At 47.4% G+C, this 13,761-nt stretch overlaps 1 protein-coding gene across 1 annotated transcript in view; it reads right to left on the bottom strand.

The window, feature by feature from the left end:
* Window positions 1-13,761, bottom strand: part of LOC130124324 (microtubule cross-linking factor 1) — an 86,057-nt gene that overhangs the window by 32,152 nt on the left and 40,144 nt on the right. Inside the window, exons 3-6 of the mRNA XM_056293783.1 lie at window positions 11,968-12,027; window positions 10,349-11,746; window positions 6,194-6,340; window positions 144-245 (exon numbers count right to left, since the gene is read on the bottom strand). Of these exons, the coding sequence (XP_056149758.1) occupies window positions 144-245; window positions 6,194-6,340; window positions 10,349-11,746; window positions 11,968-12,027 (1,707 nt within the window). The remainder of the gene's footprint in view (window positions 1-143; window positions 246-6,193; window positions 6,341-10,348; window positions 11,747-11,967; window positions 12,028-13,761) is intronic.

Raw genomic sequence — 13,761 nt, 5'->3', positions numbered from 1 at the left:
TTCCAGGGCATAAAACAGGCGATTAAAGTAATTAAAACTCTAATTCAATCCATTTAGCTCATTGTGTTTTGCTAATGTCTCCCATCTGTTTCCATCCTGATGAAGGTGTATATTGACATGGTGGAGGTGACTGAACACTGTACCTGAGGTAGAGAACCCACGGCCTCCCGGTCCTCCTGCGCCGCTCTCAGCCTGCGCTCATGATCCAGACGAAACTGGACCTCAGAACCAGACGTGTCCCGGAGCTGGACCCACAACACCCCCCCAGCACAACAGCACACAGTCACTCTCACAGCGCTTTAGGCAAGGAAAATCCTGTTATGATGCATGTCTTTCAGTGTAGAACAATGCAAAGTACATCGTAGGGCTGCACAACGGTGGTACTGACTACACACTAAGCGATGCTTTTTCAAATTCTCCAGCGAGGTGAACCTTCACAGAGTGAGGCCGGAAAACCAACAGTGGTGAGATATCATCATTTCACAGTAACGTGAGACTTTGGATTTGATGAATTATCTCTTCATGCACCAACATGAAACCTTTCTGATCAAACCTAACACATATGTAGTCTTCATTCTTCAACAGTATTCACCTGAAGCCATTTCTACCCAGTAGTTAATTTACCAAAAGCCAGTAGTTAATTCAAGCTATGTAGAAAACTCCCACTTCCCAGCCGTAAAGAGCCAAAAGACATGGTCAGTACACTGAGACAGTGAATATATTACAAGGGGCGGCGCAAAACTGACAAAACATACTGAAATTCAGTAATTGTGACTGCGGTATGAATTGAAATATATTTAAACAGCTTTCGCTACATCAGTTCTTGTCCAAAATAATAATGGACATGGGGTAATGATGCTATGGTCTGAATGTAATGAGAGGCTGCCTCCATCCATCCATCCATCCATTATCCAAGCCACTTATCCCAATCAGGGTTGCGGGGATGCTGGAGCCTATCCCAGCAGTCATTGGGCAGCAGGCGGGGAGACACCCTGGACAGGTCGCCAGTCCATCACAGGGCCAACACACACACATTCACACCTAGGGACAATTTAGTATGGTTGATTCATCTGACCTACATGTCTTTGGACTGTCTGTGGGAGGAAACCAGAGCACCCGGAGGAAACCCAAGCAGACACGCGGGAGAACATGCAAACTCCACACAACCGAGGACGACCCCCAAGGTTAGACTACCCTGGGGGCTCGAACCCAGGACCTTCTTGCTGTGAGGCGACCATGCTAACCCCTGCGCCGCTGTGCCACCGGAATCATTAATGTTCTCTTTAATTTGTTGCAGTGATGTTTTCCATACATACATACACACATACATATGTATACATACAATCCTCCATACATACATTGCATTATTGGTGAGCCAGGGATCCTGCAACAACACCAAAATACTCTGTTTACAAGACACATATCCATCTTTTTTCACCCCCAACAAATTATGTATGCAGAATATATATCAAATTGCAGTACCTTGCGATTTTGAATATATGCAGTCATCAACTCTGTGATCTCAGGTTTTTTTATTTTGCTTTGTTCAACCCTACACTGTGCCTTCCGACAGTAAGTCGAGATGTTCAGCGTGTGACGGCCGTCCCTGGATCACTTCACTGTCAGCCCAATGTCAAATGCAAATCACACAGGCCTACAGTACAGCACTAATCCTGCCACATCCAAGCTGCTTTCCCATTCACTCGTTTCACCTCCCAGATTACACTGCTGCAGAACGGCCGGAGAGGGAAATAATATCCCACTGCAACACGCCACAACTGTAACTGTACCACTCATTTTCTGCCAGGATTCAGTGTTATATAACTCTCGTGGAGCCTACTTTCTCCATTCCCAATATGCCATTTCCTTGAGTCAGTGTTGGTATGTATGCCGAGAGGAAGGTGCACGCTCCTCTCCCTCATCCCATCACCTTTTATATAAGCCGTGAACTGGTGATGTCTGAGAAATGCTGTTCACTCGTCTTTAGTCTCTCCGCTCACACAGGTTTTCTGTAGGGCGACTTTAATTCCCTGCCCTGCCTCACCCTTTAAGAAGGAGTCAACTCCCCTTTAAAATGTCTTTGTGGGTAATTTAAAAAAAAATGTACCCCATTTTTCCCCCCAATTGTACCCGGCCAATTACCCCACTCTTCTGAGCCGTCCCGGTTGCTGCTCCACCCCCTCTGCTGATCCGGGGAGGACTGCAGACTACCACATGCCTCCTCCAATACACGTGGAGTCACCAGCCGCTTCTTTTCACCTGACAGTGAGGAGTTTTGCCAGGGGGACGTAGCGCACGGGAGGATCACGCTATTCCCCCCAGTTCCCCCTCTGAACAGATGCCCCGGTCGACCAGAGGAGGCACTAGTGCAGCAACCAGGACACATACCCACATCCGGCTTCCCATCCGCAGACACGGCCAATTGTGTCTGTAGGGACGGCCGACCAAGCCGGAGGTAACGCGGGGATTCGAACCGGCGATCCCCATGTTGGCAGGCAACGGAATAGACCGCCACACCATCCGGACGCCCGATTATGCCTCTTGAGAGGGTAAATCTGATTAATATTCTGTCAAAGTACAATTGAGTACCACTGAGGTGAGGGGAGATCGGTGACACTAATTCCAGAGAGCGCCCCTGATCGGCCACAGACAGCAGGGGCCACAGACATTAGGGGACGGGGTGTAAAAGGTTTTGGAAGACAGCAAACCGGGCTTGTCTGTGTTTTTCACTCTCCAGGAACATGGAAGAAGGCCAGTGTTTTGTGTAATGTGAAGGTTTTATTCCACCAATTATCTGCAGAGGAACAAGTGACAGACCTAATGAAACTGTTTGTTTCTCCTTTCTGTGGCTGGTCTGGGGGGGAAAATAAATAAATAAATTATATACACTACCGTTCAAAAGTTTGGGATCACCCAAACAATTTTGTGTTTTTCATGAAAAGTCACACTTATTCACCACCATATGTTGTGAAATGAATAGAAAATAGAGTCAAGACATTGACAAGGTTAGAAATAATGATTTGTATTTGAAATAAGATTTTTTTTACATCAAACTTTGCTTTCGTCAAAGAATCCTCCATTTGCAGCAATTACAGCATTGCAGACCTTTGGCATTCTAGCTGTTAATTTGTTGAGGTAATCTGGAGAAATTGCACCCCACGCTTCCAGAAGCAGCTCCCACAAGTTGGATTGGTTGGATGGGCACTTCTTTGAGCAGATTGAGTTTCTGGAGCATCACATTTGTGGGGTCAATTAAACGCTCAAAATGGCCAGAAAAAGAGAACTTTCATTTGAAACTCGACAGTCTATTCTTGTTCTTAGAAATGAAGGCTATTCCATGCGAGAAATTGCTAAGAAATTGAAGATTTCCTACACCGGTGTGTACTACTCCCTTCAGAGGACAGCACAAACAGGCTCTAACCAGAGTAGAAAAAGAAGTGGGAGGCCGCGTTGCACAACTGAGCAAGAAGATAAGTACATTAGAGTCTCTAGTTTGAGAAACAGACGCCTCACAGGTCCCCAACTGGCATCTTCATTAAATAGTACCTGTTAGAGCCTGTTTGTGCTGTCCTCTGAAGGGAGTAGTACACACCGGTGTAGGAAATCTTCAATTTCTTAGCAATTTCTCACATGGAATAGCCTTCATTTCTAAGAACAAGAATAGACTGTCGAGTTTCAGATGAAAGTTCTCTTTTTCTGGCCATTTTGAGCGTTTAATTGACCCCACAAATGTGATGCTCCAGAAACTCAATCTGCTCAAAGAAGTGCCCATCCAACCAATCCAACTTGTGGGAGCTGCTTCTGGAAGCGTGGGGTGCAATTTCTCCAGATTACCTCAACAAATTAACAGCTAGAATGCCAAAGGTCTGCAATGCTGTAATTGCTGCAAATGGAGGATTCTTTGACGAAAGCAAAGTTTGATGTAAAAAAAATCTTATTTCAAATACAAATCATTATTTCTAACCTTGTCAATGTCTTGACTCTATTTTCTATTCATTTCACAACATATGGTGGTGAATAAGTGTGACTTTTCATGGAAAACACGAAATTGTTTGGGTGATCCCAAACTTTTGAACGGTAGTGTATATATAATTTTTTTTTCCCCATCTGAAAAATCAATGCCTGCATGCTGGTCCATCCATCCCACTCACACAACCAACCATCCTCGAGTACAACAACAACACGAGGCAGTTTCTCTATGAAAACTAGTATGAGCCAGCGGCCACGGACGGCAGTAAACTCTGATTTCCAAGCCGTGTCCTTCAAAAGACAGCAGAGTCTCTGGTAGATGTGACAGAGATCAAGCCTGATATGCGTTGTCACTGTGGCCCCTTTGCTCGATTTCTTGCTCTCTGGGTCGCTCGGCGTCTCTGTGCAGTCTACTGTGACACTGTCGCGTAAAAATACACTCAAAGGAATATAAATCAGTGTATTTGAGCTGAAGTCAAGTCATGGCGGCACAGCCTGTGGTGTCAAGCCAGTGTAGGAGAGAACCAGCACAGAAAACACAGTGCCGACTCCGACCTGGTTCAAGGCATACATGCACAAGCAGAACAAGTCATGCTGATATAGCGGCGTATAGCCGATGTCTCACACCGTCTTTCAAAGCCAACCCGCTGTATGTCCACCAGCAGACGGTGTCTATCAACTATGAGATGAGCTGGCTCTTGGAATTAGGATGGTGTTAATGGATATTTTGTCAATCAGATGAACGCGTAATACTGTCAAATAAATCCAACCATGTTGTATATACTGTACTGTACTGGTACACTCTGTCATGTCCATCTACCTCAGGCATGTATGTAAGTAACCTGCTAACATCCATTTCAACATCTCTGATATCTTCTCTGCACCATTGTACCTTCCATCCATCCATTATCCAAGCCACTTATCTGAATACGGGTTGCGGGGATGCTGGAGCCTATCCCAGCAGTCATTGGGCGGGGAGACACCCTGGACAGACTGCCAGTCCATCACACAGGGCTGACACATTAACACACACATTCACACCTAGTGACACTTTAGTACGGCCAATTTACCTCACCTACATGTCTTTGGACTGTGGGAGGAAACCGGAGCTCCCGGAGGAAACCCACGCAGACGCGGGGAGAACATGGAAACTCCACACAGAGGACGACCCCCCCCCCCCAAGGTTGGACTACCCCGGGGCTTGAACCAAGGACCTTCCTGCTGTTAGGCGACCACGCTAACCACTGAGCCACCGTGCCGCCCATCTATTTTCAGCATCTCTGATATATTTTCTGCACCATTGCACTTTATCACCTCTTATTTCACCTGTATAAGTCAATCCTTGTGTATATAGTATCTGAAGTTTGTTGTGTTGTTATTCTATGTTAAGCACGCTGAGAGAGCCACGAAACCAGAGTCAGATTCCATGTATGTGCAAACCTACATGGCTGATAAACCTGATTCTGACTCTGATATCTTACAGTTCTAGAAATGGCCAAAACCTCACCGTGAGCATTTTCTGTCCCTGTTTTGAAGGCTACGTACCTAAATTTGAAATACTTAAACAGGTTTCTTCAAACTTCTTCCCATTTTTCTGGAGTACTTGTAAAAACTTCACAAAAAATGTACAGTGGCAAATGGTACAAATTTGAAAATGATAACAAAACGCTAAATAAAAGGACTGGAAATAAACATCAGTGGCTGTGGGGGTGGAGAAAACGACAGAGAAGAGAGTGAATGGGGTGGGGGTCTTGTTAAGCATCGACACCTGACTTCAGCTGGAGGGTCACTAGACACGCTGGACTGCGGCCCTTATAGCACAACAAACAACATCCTCCAAGTTTACCTAAATTTAGTCCCTGCTGCCAAATGCAAACAGGTCAACTTTAATGTGCAACAACACTTATTTCAAATAAATGAGCATGTTTTTGCTTTTCCTCACTTGCAAAATCTGATTTGCTATATAGTTCTTCTTTTGATGATGCATAATTTTTAAACAGCCACATCAAGGAAAAAAAAACTCAAATAGAACAAAATCAGTCCAGGTAACCTAATGCATGTATTTCCCTCTTCTGTTCATGTTGGATCATACTGTAACTCTGCAAGTGAACAAGGTTTATACTCTACAGGTGGTCCCTGGTAGCAGGGCTGCTGGTGGAGCCGGTGACATGTCAGCTCAGTCCCACAGGTTGGAAGGGAGATAGAGGAGGTAGGAGGCACTGACCTCTGCTCTTAAAGCCAGGGGCCTGTGGTACCTAGCGAGTCCCGTGGTTCCCTTGCTCTGGGCCTGGCCCCCGCCCTGGGTCTGGCTCTGGGGCTCCACGCCTCGCTCCTGTCCTAGACGCCACTCCAGCTCATCCCTCTGACCGGACTGTGAGTGACGTGAGGGTTCGGGGTAAGGAGGTGGGGTGGGGGTGGGGAGGTATTGGGGTGGTGGTGGAGGTCAGGAGTTTGGGATGGTGGTGGTGGTGGTGATTGGGGGTGGTAGTCAGAGGGGCGACAGGTAAGGGGTACAAGGGCGGGGTGGGGGTGAGAGGGCAGGGGAAGAAGATGTATGAAGTGGATCATGGACGTACAGACAGAAAGACGCCAGATGGGGCGCGGGGTGGGGGATTGGACGAGGATAGAAAGCGAGGGGGAAGGAAAACAACAACAACAAAAACAAAAAATGGGTAAAGAATTTAAGCAGAGGAGAGCGGGAGGAAAAAAAAAAACCCAACTAAGAGACTACACAGCGTGGAGAAAAACGAACGGACTACAGTACGAAGAAAAGCGCAAAGAGAAAGACCAACTTAAAGACGACGGCGTATGAGAGAGATGAGAAGAGAACGAGGATGAGGATGAACAAAATCATGGGCTGAAACATCTGGAGGGAAACACAAAGAGGAACAAAGAGAGGGAGTCGGAGGGGAAAAAAGAATGCAAAACACCGGTTATGAAGCGCATGCAATGAGGGATACATGAGTCCAAACCAACAGCTGAGAGATACCACTGCAAGTTGTAGCGCTAGCCCCAGCACGCCGACTCCGCCCCCCTCCCGAAGACAGCCTTGCCAATTATTGCTGCTTCATCGAGTCCGGCCATAGTCGGATCTGACGAGACCGGGGCGCGAACCCCAGTCCCCAGTGGGCAACTGCATCGACACAAAGCCGATGCTTAGACCGCTACACCACCGCGGACCCCTAAGGTTGGATCTTAACGCAACTTAATTTGCTTGCATTTTTTGAGGGGGGGGGGTTTTGGCCAATTACCCCACTCTTCCGAGCTGTCCCGGTTGCTGTTCCATCCCCTCTGCTGATCCGGGGAGGGCTGCAGACCACCACACATGTGGAGTCGCCAGCCACTTCTTTTCACCTGACAGTGAGGAGTTTCGCCAGGGGGACGTAGCGCGTGGGAGGATCACGCTATTCCTCCCAGTTCTCCCCTCCCCTCTGAACAGGTGCACTGACCGACCAGAGGAGGCGTTAGTGCAGCCACCAGGACACACACCCACATCCGGATTCCCACCCGCAGACACGGCCAATTATGCCTGTAGGGACGGCCAACCAAGCCGGAGGTAACATGGGGATTCGAACCGGCGATCCCCGTGTTGGTAGGCAACGGAATACGCTACCCTGACGTCTAATTTGCTTGCATTGTAAGGGGTCAATCTAACGGTCAATATCTTGTAGCATTTCTTTTTTTATTCTGCTGACCATCGGAAATTCTGTAAGAGCAAAGTCTCATAAAGCTGCCGTATCTTCAATTTCTTCATTTGTTTACATCCTCTTTGCCACTGCAACGGCCCTATTTCTCCCCTGTGAGTAATAAAGTTTTTAGATTTATGACTGCAACTTTGTTCATCCTCTTCCATTCTTGGTGGATGTGGTTGCTTGAAAAGTGTGTCAGCTGTTTGTACAGCAGGTCGCCTACAGTTTTCCCCGTCCACCCAGCTCCTCCCTGGCTAACCGGGCAATGCTACAGGGAAGGGAGAATAAGTGTTGACTTGTGCTTGGGCATTTCACACTTGCGACCATTTCTTGCCAGAAACCAAGGTATCGAGAATTAATGTCAACGCTTTGGTGTTTGGATCAGTTGTCTCAGTGGCATTGAGATGCTAACCAGCGCTGCAAAAAATGTGGTATTTCAAATGGGCAGAATAAAAACAATTTCTACAGGAGCCACGTCAAAGTACAACATCACGTGACTTCCCCCCCCCCTTTTCTTCCTAATTTGTCTGTCCAATTATCCCACTCTTCCGAGCCGTCCCGGTCGCTGCTCCACCCCCTCTGCCGATCCGGGGAGGGCTGCAGACTACCACATGCCTCCTCCGATACACGTAGAGTCGTCAGCCGCTTCTTTTCACCTGACAGTGAGGAGTTTCACCAGGGAGACGTAGCGCATGGGAGGATCACGCTATTCCCCCCAGTCCCCCCTCCCCTCTGAACAGGTGCACTGACCGACCAGAGGAGGCGCTAGTGCAGCCACCGGGACACATACTGACATCCGGCTTCCCACCCGCAGACAGGGCCAATTGTGCCTGTAGGGATGCCCGACCAAGCCAGAGGTAACACGGGGATTCGAACCGGCGATCCCCGTGTTGGTAGGCAACGGAATAGACTGCCATGCTACTCGGATGCCCGACTTTTTTCCTTTTCATCATTTTTGGCAAGTGATGGTTATTATGAACGTTGAGTACCAAACATAAATTAACCTTGAGGTAAAAAAAGACATACAGCTAAGGAGATAGAATGAATCAGGAGACAGTGGTAGTCTACTGTAACTATTCATCAGGGTAGGAGATAGGGAGCTGTTTATTTACTCCCCCCCCAAAAAAGTCTGACTCATTAAAAAAAAAGACACCCCAAGATGTTATCTGCCCGATCATGCAGCGAGGAGGTAATGGATTTCTTATGAAGGAGCACACAATATGTTGACAAGTTGACTAGTAAAAAGCGGCAAGTTGAAAAGAACAAGGACAGAAAGCGGGATGCCAGTCAGCTAAGATTCTTCCATAGGCTACTTATGCAGAGTACCTTTTCTCTGCTTTAAGCTTTTTTCTCTCATTAAGCAGGAGTTATTTTACATGGTACACATATTTTCATGGTTCATCCCCTGGGCAAGACCAAGGAGCAACCAGTAAATCTCTACACTAGTTTTTAAGTCTCATAATGAGTCACACTTTTAGTGGTACTGTATGGTGCAGCAAGTTTCCAAGAGCAACATCTTGACGGCATGCGGTTATCCTTTACTCTCACACAAGATTCATGTCAAGCCAAATGGAAGAAGCTGCCTCAACAACTTGTGGATTTGCTCCGTCTCTTCCAAGCTTTCCTCTGAAGCGCCATCCCTTGGCCCTGGCCGGCTCATAGCTGCAGATAGTGTGCAAGGAAAAGGAAGCAGGCAGGGCAGCTGGCTATGAGGGTGTGCATGGGGATGCGGTGGATGTGGATGCCACTGCAGCAGGAAGCGATGGGAGGTGGAGGTGGGTCAGGAGGGTCAACGGTATAGTGCCAGTGTGGCTGAGCTGGGTGGCTTGTGGTGGGGCAGGGGGGGACTTTTGTGTCACCCTGGGCTACCTCTGCAGGGTCTGGTAGTCTGCTGAATTTCTAGCCATGCTTGCTTGCCAAGCTGATGTTAGCCATTAACAGGGGGGCTTAATGTAATTTCGAATTTCAAAGTTTTCTCTATATTTTCAACCTTCTTCTGATAGAGAGAGTGAGAAAGAGAGAGAGAAAGAGACAGAGCATGGCTATGGGTATTAAAGTTGTGTAGCTGGTTTAAGCATGCTCAAGATGTGCAGCACTGACACAACTCAAATGACGGCTGCTTATTTGGACCCTCTGCTGAACTAGGAACACGTTTAGTGGCTTTAAAAAGTATATCTACTGATTGCTCACCTGGACGCATTCAAATGACGCCTAATGAATTTCAACATTTAGAAAATACCCTCATGGGTTTCTTAATGACTATAAAGCTGGGCTGCCTGTCCCACTTAACATGAATTTACAAACTATTTTTAGTCTACTGACACTTTAAAGTCATGAAGTGCAATGTTTTCAACCTTTCTCTAATGTCCTTTCACTCGCAGGGCAGGGTATTAAACAACCAAGTGGGCTGCTTTCGAGGTTGAATGCTAATCAATATTGCAATGCATGCTTTGAAAAGAACAACTTTTTGCAACGGTTATGAAAAGCATATTGACATATATCCAGTCATGGCTAACTGCCACACAGACTGGCGGGCCTCCTCCATTATTGATATTTTTCATTGCCAAATAATAAAAATAAAAGAGCACAGCAGCAAGAGAAAGGTAATGTATAGGTAGCAGGTTCTGTCAGTGCACAAACAGTATGGGGCCTTGACAAAAGGTTACAGGAAGCCTCTCTGTGACACCCACCTGGAAGTCCGTCACCAGATCCCTTCCCAGTGTGCCGATGGGTGAGTCACGGGACATGGAGGTGACCGTGGACAGGAAGCTGCTGGACTCAGTGAGGTTTGGCATGGGCGACAGATCCTCTACCCTGTCTCTAAACCCCTCCCCCAGGCGGTCGACTTTCTCCATGAAGATGTGCAGCTCTGTACGGAAAGCCTTCATTCGTGTGTTGATGGTGTCTAGGACTTGGGTGTCTGGCTTTGAACCAGAGGCAGCCCCACCCTCCAGAGTTTCCCCTGTAGTCACCATGACCCTCCCCTCAAAGATCAAGCTGTTGGTATCTGTGATCAGACGGTCAACAGTCTTCCCCAGCCTTTCCGCCTCACGTTTCACGTTACTAAATGACTCGCGGTCTTCTCTCCTCCGATTGGCTAGTTCGGTGGTACTGAGCTCACTGCCATCTGACGGTTTGATGCTTCCGAACCCTGAGGTGGTCGCTGTTTTCTCAAAGAGGTCTTCTGAGTCACTCTCGCCCCCAACAGGCCCCTCCCTCTTGGGCTGAAGGAGGAGGAGTCGCCCTGCCTCCTCCTCTTCTGTGGCTTCACGGCGGCCTGCGTCACTGTCGGCGTCACTGTCTCGGGGGCTGACAGTGCGCAGGCCAAGGTGGGCGGCCAGGTCGCAGCGCTGAACGTTGGACATGAGGACGCGGTTCTCATACTGCAGCTTCATCACCTTGCCACTTAGCTCATTGATCTGCATCCTGGCTGCTTTCAGCTCCTCAATCATCATGCCGCTGCTCGAGCCATTACTGCTCCCCACATTACCGGGCTTAAATGCCACTCCTTCACCCACCTCCTCCCCTGTCAATCCGGGGCAGCTGGTGCTGCTGCTGGGGCCAAACTTGAAGCGATTGAGCTCAGAGGTAAGCTGCTTGTTGTGGTCCTCGATCTCTGAAATGGAGCGCCGTAACAGCTCTGCCTCTTCCTCAACAAATTGGAGGTGGCGCCGCAGCTCACCGGCTGACTCAAGTGCATCGCCACCATATGGCGATGAGGGCATGCTGGAGAAGGGCTCGCGGCCAAAGCAATCCCTCTCATACTGACACCTGATGTCTTCGTTTTCAGCCCGCAGGCTACGGTTCTCCACCTCCAGCTCTACAATCTTTCTGCCTAGGATGTTTGCCTCCTCCTCCACCAGTTTGAGGCGTAGTCGCAGCTCTGCCTCCCGTGTGCTGTGGGGGCCTCCACCGGAGCACTCGGTCAGGGGCAAAGGACTGTCCAAGTCCCCGTAAACTGACTTGTACTTCTGCAGCTCCTGCTCCAATTCATCTTTCTCACGGCCCAGCTTGGCCATCTTCTTTCTCATCAGGGTGGACTCCTCCTTGGCAAACTGGAGCTGGCACCTGAGGTCTGCACTGTCTTCCTGGTGGGGGGAAGACAAAAAAAGAGATGGGAGGAGAAATGAAGAGGAGAAAAGAAAAGGGTTGAAAGGAGGAGAGAAAATAGGAGAACATAGTACAAGAAGACCGTAGATGACAGGTAAGGGTCAAGACAGAGATGAATGGGAAAAGCGGCAAGTTAGAGGTTCCTACAAGCTTTTGTTGAACTACGACTGAGTAAAGAGTTTTAATAGAAATGTCTTACCTGACTCAAAGACTTCTTGTCTTTAAACGTTTCACGACTTCCTCTCCTTCTCAATGCAGTCTGTGAAAGAAGAACAGAGGAAGGCTCTGAAGGATATACACAAAAATATAAATGTAAATTAATTAATCTAGAAACATCCTACTGACAATTGGCGGGCAATGCTGAGAGAGCGAGGGAGAATCACAATAGACCTAAAATATCTACAGCTCACTGACAGGGGTAATAAAAAGGGTGCTGTGAATTCAGTAATGAAGAGCTATTCAGTTTTATGAAGCAAATTGATCTTCCTACACAACAAAGTGCTGGTGGTTATAGAGATAAGGGCCATAACCAATAATCAGTGACAATGACATCACCCCATAACACCCAATGCAGTGGAACCAGCATATTGGTGATGTAGTGGTAAATAAAACAGTGGGTAGACTATGATCTTCAGTCAGTGATCATCATTAGATAACCAACTACCAATATAATAATAATAATATCCATTCATTATCCAAACCGCCTATCCTGCTCTCAGGGTCGCAGGGAGGCTGGAGCCTATCCCAGCAGTCATTGGGCGGCAGTCCATCACCGAGCCGACACACACACCCACCCATTCACACTTGGGGACAATTTAGTACAGCCGATTCACCTGACCTACATGTCTTTGGACTGTGGGAGGACACCGGAGCACCTGGAGGAAACCCACGCAGACACGGGGAGAACATGCAAACTCCACACAGAGGACGACCCCCAAGGTTGGACAACCCCGGGGCTCGAACCCAGGACCTTCTTGCTGTGAGGTGACTGCGCTAACCACTGTGCCACCCCAATAACAATAATAATAATAAAATAATCATAAAAATAATAACTTTTATTTACATAGCACTTTTCTGAAACAATGTTACAAAGTGCTTCACACAAGAAATAAAACCAGACAATATAAACAATATTTTCAGAAAAGCATTAATTAATATATTTTCCCACTGAAATACATTGTTCTCTATAACTTGCATCAGTTTGATACCATTTACTCTGTGCACATCATGAAGTTATGAAATGAAGATTTATGTCAGACCTAAAAAAAAGTAAGGTTAACTATAGCCTGCAAATAAAAAGGTGGGTAAACTGAGTTTAGGCGTGTTTACCCTCCACTACACAATTGCAGAATTTACATCAACAAGAGCACTAATGATGCCGATGCCTACCTGGCGTGGCATGGAAGAGTATAACCTTCCCATAACCTTGCATCATCAGGTTAGAGCTAAGTCTAATAAGGAAGTATGCGCACACTAATGCAGATTGCAGGATCATGTGACATAGTTCCGGTTGGATTCATGGACACGGGGCCATCGTAATAGCCCATATTAAAGGCTCACATCTGGTATGAATGACAGTCTTCTTGCAGGGTTGGAATGATAACATGAGGGAATGAAGTTGGAATTTAATTCTGTTTGACTTCATTTGAATCACTGGTTCTGACAAGGCTGTCAGAACCAGACACTTCAGAATATGTTTAAATGAGTCGGACTGCTTTTTTGGCGTGGCTTTGGTTTTATAGCGTGGCTGGGTGCATTGGATCCAATTCAGAGCTCAGCTGACAGACGTCTCACGGGGGCTCAGATTCAATGACACAAGGTTTCCACAACACTCTGGGGGAAGCATCTGCCTGTCCAATGAGGGAAGTCCGTCCAGCAGCTAATGCTGGGCATTGCATGCAAAGCCTGGATCAAATGTGGCCTTCTGCACGCCAGATAAGAGTCTTACCGACTAATAAAATCATTCATTTCAGCAAATCCACTCGCCTTCTTG

The sequence above is a fragment of the Lampris incognitus genome, chromosome 14 (genome assembly GCF_029633865.1).
Source record: "Lampris incognitus isolate fLamInc1 chromosome 14, fLamInc1.hap2, whole genome shotgun sequence".
NCBI lineage: Eukaryota > Metazoa > Chordata > Actinopteri > Lampriformes > Lampridae > Lampris > Lampris incognitus.
Note: the sequence above shows the minus strand (reverse complement) of the source record. Positions and strands in the feature narration are given on the sequence as shown.